Source organism: Oncorhynchus kisutch, linkage group LG6 (genome assembly GCF_002021735.2).
Source record: "Oncorhynchus kisutch isolate 150728-3 linkage group LG6, Okis_V2, whole genome shotgun sequence".
NCBI classification, from domain to species: Eukaryota; Metazoa; Chordata; class Actinopteri; order Salmoniformes; family Salmonidae; genus Oncorhynchus; species Oncorhynchus kisutch.
In genome coordinates, this window is record NC_034179.2 from 55362096 (window position 1) to 55380379 (window position 18284).

General features: G+C 40.2%; 1 protein-coding gene across 3 annotated transcripts in view; it reads left to right on the plus strand.

The window, feature by feature from the left end:
- Positions 1-308: 308 nt before the first annotated feature.
- Positions 309-18284, plus strand: part of LOC109891851 (actin-binding LIM protein 3) — a 118846-nt gene continuing 100870 nt past the window's right edge. For 2 of the 3 annotated variants that reach the window (XM_031826965.1, XM_031826966.1), the window contains exon 1: positions 309-950. In XM_031826965.1, coding sequence (XP_031682825.1) covers positions 938-950 — 13 coding nt within the window. In that variant the 5' untranslated portion in view covers positions 309-937. The remainder of the gene's footprint in view (positions 951-18284) is intronic. The other variant, XM_031826967.1, reaches the window with a different exon arrangement.

Here is an 18284-nt window from a genome sequence, read left to right on the forward strand (position 1 = left end):
TTCAGTAGTCACATTTATGACTAAAATTAAAAAGAGAAGACGTTTTACAACAAACTATCTTTATACTTCTGTTTTTAGTCACAAAGATGGCTAGGAGTTGAAACCTGTGTGTATCCTAAGGCTAAATATAGGCTACATTAGCCTATGTATTTACTAGCTCTGAGAATAGAAAACGAAAACATTTACAATTGTTTTAATACGGACTAATTCCGTTGTTTCTATGTCATGTGCTCACTCACGTGTAGGCCGACTGCCAATGAAACCGAGCCTGCCCCATGTTCCTCTCAGAGTGAGTTGTTGAGTAAAAAACATGTGTGAACACTGTTCGGCGCTCGTGTGCCATGTCACTGCTGCTCACACCGCCACCGCGCTCAGATCCAGTCGAGCTCTCTCATCGCGAAAGCATCTCCTCTTTACCGAAGCGCGTTGACACCAACGATGTTCAAGTAGGCTACCCTCAAAAGCGCAGCCGCTCTATTGTATTCCCCGGAAGAAAGGATGCGGAAAGGATGAAACAAGACAGAGCAGCTCTGTAGTAGCCTTCTGCACAGCAATTTCAATCCGGATTTAGTGAAATCCTCAACCAATTAACAGTCTTTACCGCGGCTCTGTTGTAATCTGCTTCTCAACACACCCCGTCGTTCCAATCAGGTTTCACAGGTTTATTATTCACCCTGCAGCGAGGACAGACACTCTGGACAGGACAGAGCTGAGCAGAGGCTGAGGAGTTGAGAGCTGCCCTAAACTGAGACAAATGACACATTTCATTCAGCCTTGCTCTAAAGTGGTTTGTTTCCTCTACGGTTGAATTTGAAAGGACATTCTTAGTTGTATCTTCCACCTTCTACACAGCATGAAATGGTGCATATGACAACTGTATTTATACAGTAACCTAATAATAGTTTGGGGATATCACTTTTCGAATGCCAGCTCTGCCATGAACAAAAATGGTAAGTAACCTACCACTTATTGTTACACTGTGTCATACTGTTTGTTACACATTTGTAAACAAGGTGAGAGAGGTTTTGAACCGTTATTCTGGTCAAGGAAACTTAACTTGCTAAACCTCCCTCTATTTATTTGACTGCTTTTGCAGTATTTATTGTGGCAATTAATGCCTTACTACTGTATAGGGCTCAGTTGTGCTATAGCCTAGTGAGGGGTAGTGGTATGTAATTTTATTGTATTGGTAATGCTCATTACAAAAACACCTGCACACATTCTAAATGACCCTCACATGCTTGACCCTCACAGTCTAGTACAACATAACCCCCCCCCCCCCCCCCTCTATCTAACACACATGCACACACATAATTGTTTATTTCAATATTTCACATAATAATACTCAGGTTGTATTGTCTCAAAGTGCTGCTGTGTGCTCGACCACGTGGTGGGGCAAGGTGTAACCTGCCCCACTATCTGTGCGTTAGAGATGTCTCTAAGGCCCAGGAATCTCCGATTCAAACTCTGCAAGCATTATAATACGTTTGTTTAGTGTTATTACGATACCAGAATTTTTTACTTTGATACCGATAACAGGTTTAGTATCATGATACCGAAACGATACTAAACACCAAAACGAATACTTGATACAGAAACAATACCACAGCAAAAAAAAAGCGTATTAGCTAAAATCCCAGAATAACCACTGGGCATTATTTTATTAAACATTGAACAATGTCACGAACCGGCTCAAAGCACGTAACAAATAAGGCGCCAACGTGGAGATAGGGAATAACAAAATATATTTAACTAAAGTAAACTAAATATAATTAACAATGGTGTGTGTAGTCAGGAATCAGTAGTGTAAGTGAGTGTTTGCGTGCATAAATGTGATAATGAGGGGTGTTGAAAAGGTGCCAACACAAACAACCGCAAACAACCAAAAACCGCCACAAAAATGCCACAACCAAAATCTGTGTCTGCATGGAGAGAGTCTTCTCAATGAATGGGGAAGAGGTGCGTTTATCCTTGTGTGTCCCATTTCACTGACGACCCTCCCGGCTCCGCCCACCGACATCCTGTTAAGGAAAACAAGAGCAAAGAGAAAGAATTCGGCAGACAGAGTGGGAGGGTCGTCACAACAATATGTTGATAACTGGTACAACTAAAATAGCAAATAGAACAGTTAAACACCATATTAAATAACAGGAGAATATCTTCAATTTCCCATATGCAAAACCATATCTGAGACTCACCGCATACAATAATATTTTACAATTGACATCTAAACTGTTTTAGGTAAGGTAATAAATAGGCCATGATGGCAAAGTAATTACAATATAGCAATTAAACACTGGAATGGTAGGATGTGCAGAAGATGAATGTGCAAGTTGAGATACTGGGGTGCAAAGGAGCAAGATAAATAAATAAATACAGTATGGGGATGAGGTAGATTGGATGGGCTGTTTACAGATGAGCTATGTACAGGCGCGGTGATCTGTGAGTTGCTCTGGCAGCTGGTGCTTAAAGCTAGTGAGGGAGGTAAGAGTCTCCAGCTTCAATTAGCTTCACTTTGAAGCTAAGTGTGTAATAGTCTACACACTAAGTTTGCCAATCGTTTCTTCAACCTCAGAAGGCTGAAGAAGGGTGGTGCTCGTTCTGTGGGTAAGCGAATGCTCCTACCGCTGTCTCTGCCAAGAATATTTGACTGGTGTTTTGGCTGTTTATCGTACTGGTACATGTGTGATCAAGTGTGTGTTGCTTGTGTGTGTTTGCCATTTCACTGGCGGAGCTTGTTTTCAGGAGACGGGGTGTGGGTTTTGTTTGCGAACTCCTTTTAGCTCACAACAAGCATGTAGCATGGCAAATGCTAGACAGAAAAATGCTGCAAAGCTCAATGCGGAAGAGGACCACATACCAAGCACTACTGTACACTCCATTAACTACTCAATGAACAAAAATAGTTTTATAAAGATCAAATAGATCTTCAGGAAAATAACTTTAAGTCCTTCCTGCAAATCTTTATGGATTATACCAACAAAAGGGTTGATGAGCTGTATAAGGATGTAATGGGATTTAAACACAGTTTGGAATTTATGCAGTCGGAGGTGGAGGAGTTAAAGGTTACGAATGTCACCAGCCAGACTGCATTCAAAACCATGTCTGAGGATTTCGCAATTTTCCAAGCAACACTTGACACTCTTCCAAAGGAGACTACCTTGAAAACCAATTTAGGCACAATAACATTTTAATCAATGGAATTGAGGACGTAAAGACTGAAACTTGGCATGACACAGAAGTCAAGGCCAAGAAACTCCTGGCAGATCAACTCATACTGGACCCTAAAATCATTGAGATGGAGAGGAGAGGGCGCACAGGAATATCACTTTCTTCCCCGATGGACAGCCCAAATCTACAATGGTGAAACTGCTCAGGTTCAAAGACAAGGAGGAGATTCTCAGGAGAGCCAAGTGCCTGAAGGGAACCAACATATTCAATGAAGACTTCTCTGAAAAGTTATGCCTCAAAAGAAAGGAACTACTGCCACGATTAATTGAAGATAAAGGCAACATCACATCCCTGAAGTATGATCAGCTGGTTGTTCACCCCCCCCCCCCCCCCCAAATAGAAGTATGCCTATGGCAAGTGACTCTGCTATTGTCAACTGATTTGACATACACGTGTACGTGTGGTTGTGTGTGTACACACACACACCATTTACATGTTTTGTATTTTAATAGTATTAACCCCCCCTCTTCGGCAGACAAATATCTAGATTTTTAACAGCTTTTCTTCTACATATACATACACATTTTGCATACACATTTTAAATACATGGTACTTTTATATAAAGCAATCACATAATAATACATTACCAAACATAAGCTCTTTAATACCACCTCTCAGCCTATCCCACCTATCACCATAGACCACCCTCGTTTGGTTTGTGTGTCATATATTTTTCAATTGTGCTGGGAAGTTTTACATATACACTACCGTTCAAAGGTTTGGGGTCACTTAAAAATGTCCTTGTTTTTGAAAGAAAAGCTCATTTTTTTGTCCATTAAAATAACATCTAATTGATCATAAATACAGTGTAGACATTGTTAATGTTGTAAATGACTATTGTAGCTGGAAACAACTGCTTTTTAGTGGAATATCTACATAGGCGTACAGAGACCCATTATCAGCAACCATCACTCCTGTGTTCCAATGGCATGGTTCCAATGACACTTAATTGGAGCCAATTTTCTCCTACAACAGGACAATGACCCAAAGCACAGCTCCAATCTACACAATAACTATTTAGGGAGGAAGCAGTCAGCTGGTATTCTGTCTATAATGGAGTGGCCAGCACAGTCACCGGATCTCAACCCAATTGAGCTGTTGTGGGAGCAGCTTGACCGTATGGTTTGTAAGAAGTGCCCATCAAGCCAATCCAACTTTTGGGTGGTGTTTCAGGAACCATGGGGTGAAATCTCTTCAGATTACCTCAACCAATTGACAACTAGAATGCCAAAGGTCTGCAGGGCTGTCATTTCTGCAAATGGAGGATTCTTTGACGAAAGCAAAGTTTGAAGGGCACACTTATTTAAATAAAAATTATTCATTTTGCAACTCATTTCATGTATGTTTTCATGGAAAACAAGGACATTTGTAAGTGACTCCAAACTTTTGAACGGAAGGGTAATTTGAACCTTTCTAATCGTATAGTCTCCACAGATTGTGAGCTAAAGATGAAAACCTTTCCTACGAGTATTATTATATTATTTATTGACAGACAATGGCTTTCCAGATCGCTCAACACTGCTATTTGTAAGGTTAATTTGCAGTGCATGTTGTGATTTCTAAAGCATTCTTGAACCGGTGTCCAGAAACAAGCTACATAGGGGCAATACCAGAATAAATGATCTAGTAATTGTCTCTTTGCAGAAGAATTTACAGAGATTAGATTGTTGTATGCCCCATATATATGTAGCATTATGTTGGTGGCAAGAATTTTGTATAATAATTGAAAAATTCAAAGTGTTGAATCAAGTATTGTTTTTTTGTGCCAGGTCATAAACCATGTGCCATGGAATCAGTACATCGAAATTCTCATCCCATTTATTTTGCAACATTTATGGCGTAGCTGTCAACATTTTTGTGCTAATGCTGCAATAAGTTGGTTGTAAGTTTTGATTGAGCTTACGTTCACATACATTTTCGATAGCTGCATATGTGACATAACTCCACTGTTTCTATCCATAATAGCATTCATAAATATTAAGATTTTTTATTTTTATTCATCACTATATGTGAGTTTAACCATAGCATTTGTTCTATCTTTTCTGGAAGGATAAAACTGAAATGGTAACAGCTTTGTATGGCTTGTTTAAGAGTGGGTGATACCTTTTCATGATCAATTAGTCAGAAATGAGAGTTTGTAATATGTATAAAGGCAAAAATGAAATTTGCAACAAAGTATGAGTCTTAATAATTGTAACATGTATGCTGGGAGTTGGGAAGCAAGTTCAGGGAGTGTATTTAATAAATAATTGAACATAGAATAATATAAGAAACACGGGTACCGTACAGACATGAACAGAAACAATAATGCCTGGGGAGGGAACCAAATGGAGTGGCAGATATAGGGAAGGTAATCAGGAAGGTGATGAAGTCTGAGGCGCCGGTGTGTGTAACGATGGTGACAGGTTTGTGTAATAATGAATAAATAGGTACCTTTCATTTTGTCTGGCTTAGCGTTCCAAATAACTCATATGATTTAAAAAACGAGTCGTTTGAAGTAGGCAGTGCCATTAGTAAATAAACTGTGATAGGAGTTAATCAATGTGATTTTCCATAAACAAGTACTTACCTCTCCATGGTTGCGGAATCTTATCTATTTTTGCAAACTTTCTATTGAAATTGATTGTGGTATGTTTTTTCAGATGTGAATACCATGTATGTCTACTTCACCATCTGCCAATTTTATTGGTAAATTACAAGGTAGTGTAAACACTGTGTATTTAGCGATCCAATACGTAATATGGTACACTTGTCATAATTAGGTTTAAGTCCAGAGAGGCAACAGAAATTATCAAGATCTTCAGTGAGACTCTGCTGGTATCCAGATTGCGGACTTAAATAAAACATCAGTCATCGGCAACATGAGTCACCGGCATACATTGACACTTTTGTTTTTATCCCCTGGATTTCTAACTAAGACAACAAAAAAATCATAATTGACTTTTTTTCTGCACAACATAGGTACAGCAGATCCCCCTTATTGTATGGGACACGTTAAAATTGACTTTCAGAGGCCATTCAATACAATACCCATCATTAAAACAAAAGCAGTTTAGGTCAAGATATTAGACTAATAAAGGAATAGAGAAAATAACAGCACAGGTAGACAGTAATGGAAACTGTACTATAGAGGCAAAAAATAGGTTAGAGGAAAAACAAAAATAATTGGAGGTATTTATTCAAGAACGATCAAGTGTAATGTATTACAAAAATAAAGCAAATTGGATGGAAAATGTTGAAAACAGCAAACTGCTACCAAAAGTATATTTTTTTACAGAAAGTCGTTACAAATGATGGAGTTATCTATGAATCATCAAATTAGATTTTGAAAGAGGAAGCCAATTATTTTAAGCATATGTTTTCCTTTCAGTCTCCTCCATTTCCACTGAATGATGTTAACTGTAAGGATTGAATGATAACTGTAATGTAAAATTAACAGAATGTACAGAAAGGCCTGTGTGTAGGCCAACTCACAGAAGATGAACTTGAGGCAATTAAATATTTTCAGTCTGGAAAAAAAACTGGGCTTGATGGTATACCAGTAGATGTATTTCAGACATTTTTGATTTACTCAGAGATCCATTATTAGCATGTTTTAATAACTCCTAAAAAATGGCAGACTTTCAGGTACTCAAGAAGGTCTGATTTCATTACTACTATTACAAGACCCAGGTGGTAAGTATAAAGATCCAGTCTATTTAAAACATTGTAGGCGTCTTGCACTTAATTGTTGTGACGTAAAATCCTTGTGAAATGCATAGCACATAGAATAAAGGTTTTACCAGATACTGCTCATCCTGATCAGACAGGTTTTTTACATGAACGATATATTGGAGATAGTATACGACAATTACTTGAACAATTGAACATTATGAAACATCAAAGATACCAGGTCTGGTCTTTATAGCAGATTTTGAAAAGGCCTTTGATAAAGTACACCACAATTTATATATAAATGCCTGGATTACTTTAATTTCTGTGAATCTCTTATACAATGGGGTAAAGTTATGTACAGCAACCCCAGATGTAAAATAGTAAATGGTTACTTCTCAGAAAGTATTGAGCTTTTAAGAGGAGTAAAACAAGGCTGTCTGTTGTCTCCATACCTATTCATTATGGTCATTGAAATGCTAGCAATTAGATCCAACAAGAACTTCAAGGGGTTACCTAAAAATTGTCATCCTATAGGCTTTGATTAGGAAGTAATCAAGATGGCTAGTTTAATTAAGCCTCCTCCATGTACAGTATATCTCGCTAGTTCAGGGGTTTTCAGCCTCCATTTATCCACTAGTTCTAATGTATCCATGATATTCGTGATCTCCTTAAGTGCTTGAGGGTGAAAGTTTAGTGTTATTTCCTTTACGATCCATTGAGGTACTTAAAACTGTATTATAATCTTCCACCATAATAAAATATAAAATATATATTCGAAGTGTGGATCATCAATATTTGGCCCATATAGATTAATTAGCCAGATCTGTTTTTGGTCCAATAGCATATTTTAAAGAATCCATCTTCATTGAGGATCTGTTTGCACAGTTTGCACAATCGGATCAAATGTTTTAGTAATTAGTATAATCACCCCTTTTGAGTTTCTTTGCCCATGACAAAATATATTTCTCCTCCAAGTCCTTTTTCCACCCAACCTCATCTATATTTGTAGAGTGAGTTTCCTGTAAACAATATATATTATATTATCTTAGCCAGGGAAAAATTGATTTAAAGAAATGATCTGCTAAGCCATTTCAATTGTAACTGGCTATACTTGTTTCCCCACTTACCATAATAAAGTTTCAAATATACTTACCAAAACCAATGTTTGTAAACATACCATTAAAAAGCACCATGATGTTTAAGTGTCCATATAGCTGTACCATAATATTTGCACTGTTAAGCATACTCTAGCTGCAACTTTGTTAACCTTCAATTGTCCTTATATTCCACCCACTAAAACCTCCCCCATATCTAGCTCTGTTGTCACCAGTGGCGATTTTAGCATGTAAATCTTGCTGGGGCAAAAAAGAGAAGTGGGATGCAACACAACACTAAACAATACATTAATTGCACTATACCACTGATACACCTGGCTATCAGCGGAGCCTTGTCTGGCAGCGAAACAGTTCATTCAGGGTGCGGCAGGTAGCCTAGTGGTTAGAGCGTTAGGCCAGTACCCGAAAGGTTGCCGGATCGAATCCCTGAACGAACAAGGTAAAAATATGTTGTTCTGCCCCTGAAAAAGGCAGGTTACCTACTCTTCCCAGGAGGATGTCATTGTAAATAAGAACTTGTTCTTAACTGACTTGCCTAGTTAAATTCAGCCGTTAGAAAAATATATAGCTAATTTGGCTGACTTGCTTTAACAAATGTGGTTTCTACTGACAATTGAGATGTACAAACTATGGCATAAGGGGACGACAAGCGGATAAGGGGCTATCCATAATTTTGATTAAGACATTAGAGGGAGCTAGGACGGACATAGTCATTATAACTATTTGTTCAGCACATTGTACAGCAACATAATTCAGAACATGGGCTGTTATTACAGTGTTCCCCCTGTACACCAAGTCAGAACAGTAGGATAAATAAAGGGGGTATAAAAGCAGACAATGAAAGCTCTTACAATATGCAATGGTTACATTTCTCAAAACAGGTTATAGGCTACATGTGCACCACCAAGTCAGAACAGTAGGCGAAATTAAGAGGTGAAAATAGATCAGATTATTAGGGTGAGGCACATGGGCTACTAACAGCTTACTACACAACATACACTTAGTATTGCTTTCTTTGTTACTGTATACATATCTCACTGGAATATTACATCATTTATGCAGCAGAATACAATACATTTTTGGACTCAACTTGTTGTGCTGTGCTCACTTGAAAATATTTACAATTCCGAGTTGGATGAAAGTTCACTGCGTATTTTCCCAGTCGTAGCTCGTTTTTCCCGAGTTCCCAGGTGTCTTAAACTCACTAAAGCTGGATTTTGCAGTTACGAGTTAACAGTTGTTTTGAGCGTGGCACAAATCATGCTTCATTGACAGCATGACCAATGTTAAATGTTTATAATTTTTATCCTGGAAAAGAGACCCTTAGTCTTAGACTTGGAACCACACAGCCACTCCACTGAATAGCAGGCTAGTGATTGCTTTGGAATGCTTGTAGTTAGCCACTGATTCCTTTGTTAGCCACTCATTGTTGAATTTGCAATTTCCAACTTGTTGTGTAATGTTTATGTCCAATGGCTGATGAACACTGATACATTTTATCTATAATTTCTCTTCATATGACAAGGATTAAAAAGGATTTGCCAGTAGATTGTCGACTTGATTCATGATGATGACTGCTGGCTAAGATTTTGAAAGTATGATGTTGACGTGATCAGTCCAATCAAAGTTACTGTACATATAACGTGATTTGACGTACTTTTATCTATGGCCGATGACCTTGAGACTTCTTGGATGGGCACTTCTAATGTAACTCTATGGCAGCACCCAAGGGGCTTGACTTTTCGAGCTCTACCCTTAGACTTGGCGGTGATGTGGTGTCCCCACGAGTGACAGAACACTGAGCCAATCAAGGCGCAACGCTCCGTATTTTCTGCTGGCTTGGCTTACCCCACCACCTCAGAAAGCATTTAGCTAGGCTGAAACACCTGCATTGTGGAGCTGCCTTACTCAAGAAAACACAAAAGAGACCGTGTTTGTATGTGGCTTTGCAAACTGATATTTGACACATATTAATGCCAAAATAACATGCAAAACAGGCAAGCCCAAATAAAATGTATTTATTTTGCTAAAAATGCGAGTCGCCACTGGTTGTCACTAAGACCATCAGACCATCTCCCTGACCCAATGTGGAGTCTGCTTACCAGACTTTTCTCACATCTTTCAATTCTGTATTACACCACCGCTTTCCCTTAGTTAAACATGTAAGAGAGCAGCAGATGGCTTCTGGAAACCTTGGTTTACAAGCGGTCTAAAGACATTTTTAAAAGTTGTGTAATAAGTTTCTTACAAATCCCTCTCCCCTGAATTCTGAAAAGAACAAATTTGCTCACCTACTTCAAATATCCCCCAAAATATATTTTTCAATATAAAGTCAACTTTGAAAATCAATCAACATAACAAAAATGTATTGTTGAAAATAAGACCTATATTGATCCTCATGTTATTTCATGTGAATTTAATTGAACGTGGGTTCCTCTCTGTCAAAGAAAATAGAGAAAACTGATGGAAATTCCCTGGATTACATTAAGGGACATTTCCCTTCTCTGTATCAGTTTGATACTCTTGATGGATGGAGGTAATTGGTAACTTAAAGATTTCAGGAGCAGATCATGATGAGATTGGTGCTTCTATGGGGAAATCAATGTCTTCCTCGAATACTAAGCCGCTAACATACTGTATATCCTTACCGAATCAATGCAAACTGGTATTGTTCCTAAATATTAGAAAATTATCAAAGTTATCCCCCTCTATAAATCTGTGGATCCCAGATCTTTTACAAAGTATTGCCCAATATCTGTACTACCATGTTTTTCTAAAATCGTAGAAAAAATTGGTGTATAAGAGGATGTTGAAACATTTCAATTGACACTATTCTATATGAGCACCAACATGTTTTTTGTAAAAACTACTCCACAGACAAGGCTCTATTTCAACTTGTGAATTAAGTCTTTACAATCCTGAACAACAATGAATATGCTCTTGGCATATTTTTAGATGTATTAGATGTATTCGTGATTATGCATATAATTGGCCGAAGATATCCTGTGATGTGCCTCAGGGTTCGATAATTGTACCTTTTTATTATTCCTAATCTATATCAATGACCTTGCTGCTCTGTCTTCTACCGTACTCCCGATTGTTTTTGCTGATGATACCAATTTCATTTTATCGCATAAGAATTTCGATTCACTAATTAATGAAGCCAACTCAGGCATGGTCAAATTTTCTGAATGGTTCCAGATTAAAACATCACATTTGATTGTATTCACTAGTAAGAATAAGAAAATTGTAAAAAAATAAAATAATTTAAAAGCCAGAATCTCAGGTGGTGGGAATGAAATGGAACAAGTTACATCAAATAGATTCCTAAGAGTTCTAATTGATGAAAAGTTATTCTGGAAAGGTCATATTACATTTTTCTGTAGCAAGGTAATGACATCTGTTGGTATCATCAAAAAGATTAGTGGTTTGGTTCATCAGGCTTGCTTCCTAACTCTATACTATAGATTAATTGGCCCATGTCTCATTTACTGTAATATTATCTGGGTTGGTACATATGCCTCCTACCTACATAAATTACAAATCATACAAAATACAATTGCAAGACTAGCCACCTCCTCTAATTACCTGTTTCCCATCTGCACCTTTGTTTAAGAAACATAATATCTTGTCTATTTATGACATTCATGTTGGTCAATTATGCTCTTTCCATCTACAGATATTCATACCTCCCTGACAGTTTACCTAAACCCTTCAATGGATTCTTCCAGGTCAATTCTGACATCTATCTATATAACACAAGACATTGCGATAACCTTCACCCTCCCCACTGCCCCACCTCACATAGTCAATTCTCAATCAGATATTGAGGTACCATACTCTAGAATTCTTATATTCACATTGCCAAAAATCATCATCCCTCAATAACTTCAAGCGAAGACTGGGGGTCAGCCTGATGAACCAAACTACTCAGTAATCTCCTCCATATAGCCTAACTCTCACGCGGGCGCGCGCACACACACACTTAAACAAAACAAACATTATAATTGTTTTATGTGATTACTGATCAATTCATTTATATATATTTATAATTAGTAGGTTTACTTATCTGTTTCAACAATCCTTTTTTTGTACTTCTATTGTATATTGTTTTTTTTGTGGTGTGGTTTTCATATAAGCCCTTGGCCTTCCAACCACATCTATCTGTATTGTTGTATATCACTTGTTTTCTGTAGTGCAAAAAAAATTTGAACAAATGAAAAAATAATAGAAATTCAGCTTGGCAAAAGAGACCTGCAAAGTTCTACAGATGCACAATTGAGAGTCATTCTGTCGGGCTGTATCACTGCCTTGTACGGCAATTGCATCTATAGATCCAACTGCAGGGCACTCCAGAGGGTAGTGCGGTCAGCCCACTGGGGGATGACCTGACCTCCAGAACATCTACAGCACCCTGAAGTCACAGGAAGGCCAAGAAGATCATCAAGGACCTCAGCCAACCGAGCCAAGGCCTGTTCACCCAGCTACTATCTAAAAGGCAGAGAGTACAGGTGCATCAAAGCTGGGACCAAGAGTGAGAGCTTTTATCTCCAGGCCATCAGACTGTTAAACAGTCACCACTAGCCTTAGTAAATGTTCTAGCTGTCTACCACCTGGTTCTCTACCCTGAACCTTAGAGACTGCTGCCCTATGTACAGTACATAGTCATTGAATACTGGTCACTTTAATAATGTTTACATACAAAACACACCATTATATGTATATATATTTATATACATGATATGTATATATATATTTATAGTCTGGTCTCTGACATTGTTTGTTCAGATATTTCTTAATTTCTACATTTTTTGGATGATGTGTTGTATTTTTGTAATTTTTTTTATTGCTAGGCATAACTGCACTGTTGGAGATAGAAACACACGCATTTCGCTGCACCTGCGATAACATCTGCAAACCTGTGTACATAAGCAACTAATACAATTTGATTTGATTTGACACCGGCAATGAAATACAATAAATCCTACACAGCATACTAACATTCCCAGGGTGCATTTAAACTCCCTGTTGCAATGCTCCACCCAGGGCTGCTGTCTGGCTACTTTTAGCAAGCCCAGAAAAACGCAAATGAGTCTAAATATAATAGCCAAGTTATGAGTGCATTTCACATTACTTTTGGGTTTAATCATATTGTAATGCTCACATGAATGTCATGCTGAATATACACTACATGTACATAGCCTAAGGTATGTGGATACCCCTTCGAGTTAGTGGATTCGGCTATTTCAACCACACCCGTTGCTGACAGGTGTATAAAATCGAGCACACAGCCATGCAATCTCCATAGACAAACAGCTGTAGAATGGCCAGTACTGAAGTGCTCGGTAACTTTCAACGTGGCACCGTCATAAGTCGGTTCAGCGTGGCACATTTCAACAAGTCCGTTCGTTAAATTTCTGCCCTGCTAGAGCTGCCCCAGTCAACTGTAAGTGCTGTTATTGTGAAGTGGAAACGTCTAGGAACAACAACGTCTCAGCTGCGAGGTAGTAGGCTACACAAGCTCACATAATGGGACCGCAGAGCGCTGAAATGTGAAATGTGAAATCCTCACTTGCTACACTCTCAACCGAGTTCCAAACTGCCTCTTCAAGCAGTGTCAGCACAAGAACTGTTCGTCGGGAGCTTCAAGAAATGGCTTTCCATTGCAGAGCAGCTGCACACAAGCCTACGATCACCATACGCAATGCCAAGCGTCGGCTGGAGTGATGAATCATGCTTCACCATTTGGCAGTCCGACGGATGAATCTGGTTTTGGCGGATGTCAGGAGAATCTTAACGCTACAGCATACAATGACATTCTAGACTATTCTGTGCTTCCAACTTTGTGGCAACAGTTTGGGGAAGGCCCTTTCCTGTTTCAGCATGACAATGCTCTGTGCACAAAGCAAGTTCCATACAGAAATTTGTTGAGATCGGTGTGGAAGAACTTGACTGGCATGCACAGTGCCCTGACCTCAACCCCTATGGGATGAATAGGAAAGCCGACTGAGATTAATTGGAATTGGAACGCCGACTGCGAGCCAGGCCTAATCGCCCAACATCAGTGCCCAATGCTCTTGTGGTTAAATGGAAGCAACTCCGGGCAGCAATGTTCCAACATCTAATGGAAAGCCTTCCCAGAAAAGTGGAGGCTGTTATAGCAGCATATTAATGCCCATGATTTTGGAATATGATGTTCGATGGGCAGATGTCCACATACATGCAATGCCTGTAATCAAATCCACGAATGCTGATGCTCCATTCACTCAACTAGTCAATAGAAGGCCAGTTTTATTGCTTCTTTAATCAGAACAACATAATTGCATAAGGGTTTTCATGTCAATTAGCCTTTTAAAATGATAAACTTGGATGAACTAACACAACATGCCATTGGAACACAGGAGTGATGGTTGCTGATAATGGGCCTCTGTGCGCCTATGTAGATATTCAATTAAATATCAGCCGTTTCCAGCTACAATAGTCATTTACAACATTAACAATGTCTACATTGTATTTCTGATCAATTAGATGTTGGACAAAAATGTGCTTTTATTTCAAAGACAAAGAGATTTCTAAGTGACCCCAAACTTTTGAAAGGTAGTGTAATAGATATATATATATCTATATACAGTTGAAGTTGGAAGTTTACTTAGGATTGAGTCATTAAAACTAGTTTTTCAACCACTCCACAAATTTCTTGTTAACAGACTATAGTTTAAGCAAGTCAGTTAGGACATCTACTTTGTACATGATACAAGTCATTTTTCCAACAATTGTTTACAGACAGATTATTTCACTGTATCACAATTCCAGTGGGTCAGAAGTTCACATACACTAAGTTGCGCACACACGCACACACACAAGACGCAGAAGATAAGTTCGTAAGTACTGTATCTGATGTGATTGTTTAAACTGCTTTGTCAGAGAGAGCTGTCTCCATCAGTGGCCCAACCCTTCTGGTGTAGTAATTACAAAAGTGTTAAAAGCACAACAGTGGCTGCCAATAGCCTGCTATTAAATGTTTCCATTCACATCAGCCATGCGGGATGATGCTGTGATGACATGGCACTTTTTAACCGCACTGACATTGATAGCAGTTAACAGGCAGCCTGGGATTTGAGTATAGTTTTGTTTGGCATTAGTAAGGCAAGGCATTGAGTGGTATGGCATGGTTGCTGGCCTGGCATGTTGTCATAGGAAATGACAGATCAAGTGGTCAGGGATGTTGATAAAGAAACTGTCAGATCTCTCCAGCCAACATCAGCTTGGCGGGCTGTGTGAAAGGATTTGGTCCCCAGCTGGTGTAGTGACAAGCATGTAAATTGTGACAGGGTATGGAAATCTCCATCCTCAAGGAACCTTGGGAAACTCAGTCTCTTGTCCCACTGACTGCACTTCTCTCGTCAAACCTTATCCTTCGCACGTGAGCACACGCACACACACACACACACACACACGCTCGCACGGACACACGCACGCACGCACGCTCGCACAGACACACGCACGCTAGCACGGACACACACACACACACACACACACTCGCACGGACACACGCACGCACGCACACTCGCACGGACACACACACGCACGCTAGCACGGACACACACACACACACACACAGCCTTCATTTCAGAATGTGCTGTATCAGCACCAACCCCCGGGGCTGTCACTGTTAGTCCGGCCTGAGCAGTGATGTACAAAATCACCTGCAGCAGTAGTTCACTGAAATGGCTACACTGACCATCCTCTACTACTGTAGTGTTATGTCACTGGTGCTGGTGCTGGTGTTAGGGGTCATCTAGTCTCAACGCCATGCCTTGTTGAGGTCCATCGATTGGAAATTGGCAGTGTGCAGATTGCAGAATTTTCTCTGTGAGATACGGGCAGTAAAGGGCAGTAAAGGTTAAGTACTGTGTTATGGCTTTACAGTCAATTGCTGCTATAATTCATAATGAACATTTCTGTTATGTTAATTCAACTATACCAAACCATTAAACAAAGCACAAGTCCCTCCTCTCTTTCAGTTGACGCTCTCTCTGCATGTAGTAAACTCAGCATGTGTGACCTGTTTCAGGAAACTAGGCGTATGTCGCTGGTCACTACTTCACAAGAGAGCCGTTTAAACGTAAACTTTTTTTAAATCAAAATGCGTTTTTTTGGCAGAAATGCCTTCTCAAACTTTCATGTGCCTGAATAACAAACTTGTATGCCATCTGTAAATATTAATACAATTGTTAAATTATGAGCCCAGTTGGTTTAGCCACGTTTCTAATTTTGACAGAAAGTGGTTTTAGTGTTACTGTTAGCTACTGTAGCTAACGTTAGCTGGCTGGCTCGCTACGTGTATAATCTTACGTGTTACGTGTATTATACACGTTATGTGTATAATCTAATTATTCGTATCTCAGAGCCAGTTGCATTGATAGTTATAGCCTAATGTTAGCTAGCTAACATTGAACCTGGTTGGTTAGGTACCCGCAGATTCATGCAGGGTAGTAACGTCATGAGTTGGGATTATGGTTCATTGTTTAGCTAGCTACCTACAAAGGACTCCACTATGCAAGTAACCATTTCGGGTGCGTTTGTAAATTCAGTCTGGCCACCTACTCCGAATTCAAAGGACTCTCGTCTGAGTGTGCCAGAGCGCAGAATAACTGATGAATATACATACACTCAACAACCCGATGAATATATGACCGGTGTCAGTAAACGTTGGCAAAAAAAGCGTATTTAAATTGTTGCTAGCAGCACAGTTAGTCATCAACGCTCCGGGATAACATGAAAACAGCCTAACCAGCTCTGCTGGTCAGACTTTGGGTGGGGGCTAGGTCAGAGTTTGGGTGGGGGCTATGCTGAGAGGGTGTGAACGATGCTGAATGGGTGTAGACAAAGGAGAGCTCTCCAGTAGGCCCTAAATTATTCAAAGGACATTTTCTCAAACGAGAGGTTACAAGTTTCTCAACTTTCAAAGCAGAATTGCTTTCTCCCGGGTGGTGCAGGGGTCTCTGTGCCACCAGAGACTCTGGGTTCGAGCCCAGGCTCTGTCGCAGCCGGCCGTGACCGGGAGGCCCATGGGGCGGTGCACAATTGGCCTAGCGTCGTCTGGGTTAGGGAGGGTTTGGCCGGGCGCAGTGCACATGTCACTAGGTGTACAGTGTTTCCTCTGACACATTGGTGCGGCTGGCTTCCAGGTTGGATGCGCGCTGTGTTAAGAAGCAGTGCGGCTTGGTTGGGTTGTGTTTCGGAGGACACATGGCTCTAGACCTTCGCCTCTCCTGAATCCGTGTCGGAGTTGTAGCGACAAGACAGTAACCACTAACAACTGGAAACCATGAAATTGGGAAGAAAAGGGGGGTCAAAAAGAAAAATAATTGCTTTCCCATTGTTCCTCAAATGATATACCATTTTGTAGCTCTGTGTCTTTGCTTTTATCCAATGTAAAAAACACAATTTCAAATTTTGCTACATAAGACCGAATCAAGGCGGTCGGTCACATATGGTCAGGTCTAATCCATTGTCACTACTGTATTTATCTTGTTTTCACTCAGGCCTGGATATTGGCTATTGTCCATATAGACTGACTGTACCACAAGGTCAGATAGGGTTGAAGAGTTGAGTGTAAAAAAATGTACATCTCCCTGATAACACCACCCACAAATAGACCTTTAATTCCCCTCTCTGCCCTGGAGTGGCAGACATATGTTTCCATAGCCGCAGTCTCCGCCTGTGACAGGGGATACACGTGACTCCTGGGAAGTGCAGCTTCTACCAGGAGATTTATCGCCCCATCCCCCCTGTCGATGGGGTGGTAATTGAGTCGCCTTATTTTTGGAGAAGGCGAGAGCCAAATCGGCATATTCAGGGGGAATGCGCACGGTGGAGACCTGGTCTGGACTTTCCACCATAGTAGCACCAACGGAAACCCCTAAACATCTCCCCGAGCCCTCTCGTGACCACCCCGTGAGAGCCCTCCGTTGCCATGAAACAGTGAGGTCATGACAGGCTAACCAGGGTAGGCCTAGCACCACTGGAAACGCAGGAGAGTCAATGAGAAAGATACTGATTCTCTCCTTGTGACCCCCCTGCGTCACCATGCCCAGGGGAGCGGTGGCCTCCCTAATTAGCCCTGATCCTAATGGTCGACTGTCTAAGGCGTGAACGGGGAAGGGCACAGCCACGGGAACAATGGGGATCCCTAAACTATGGGCGAACGATCTGTCTATAAAATTCCCAGCCGTGCCTGAATCGACAAGTGCCTTATGCTTGGAATGCGGGGAAAACTCA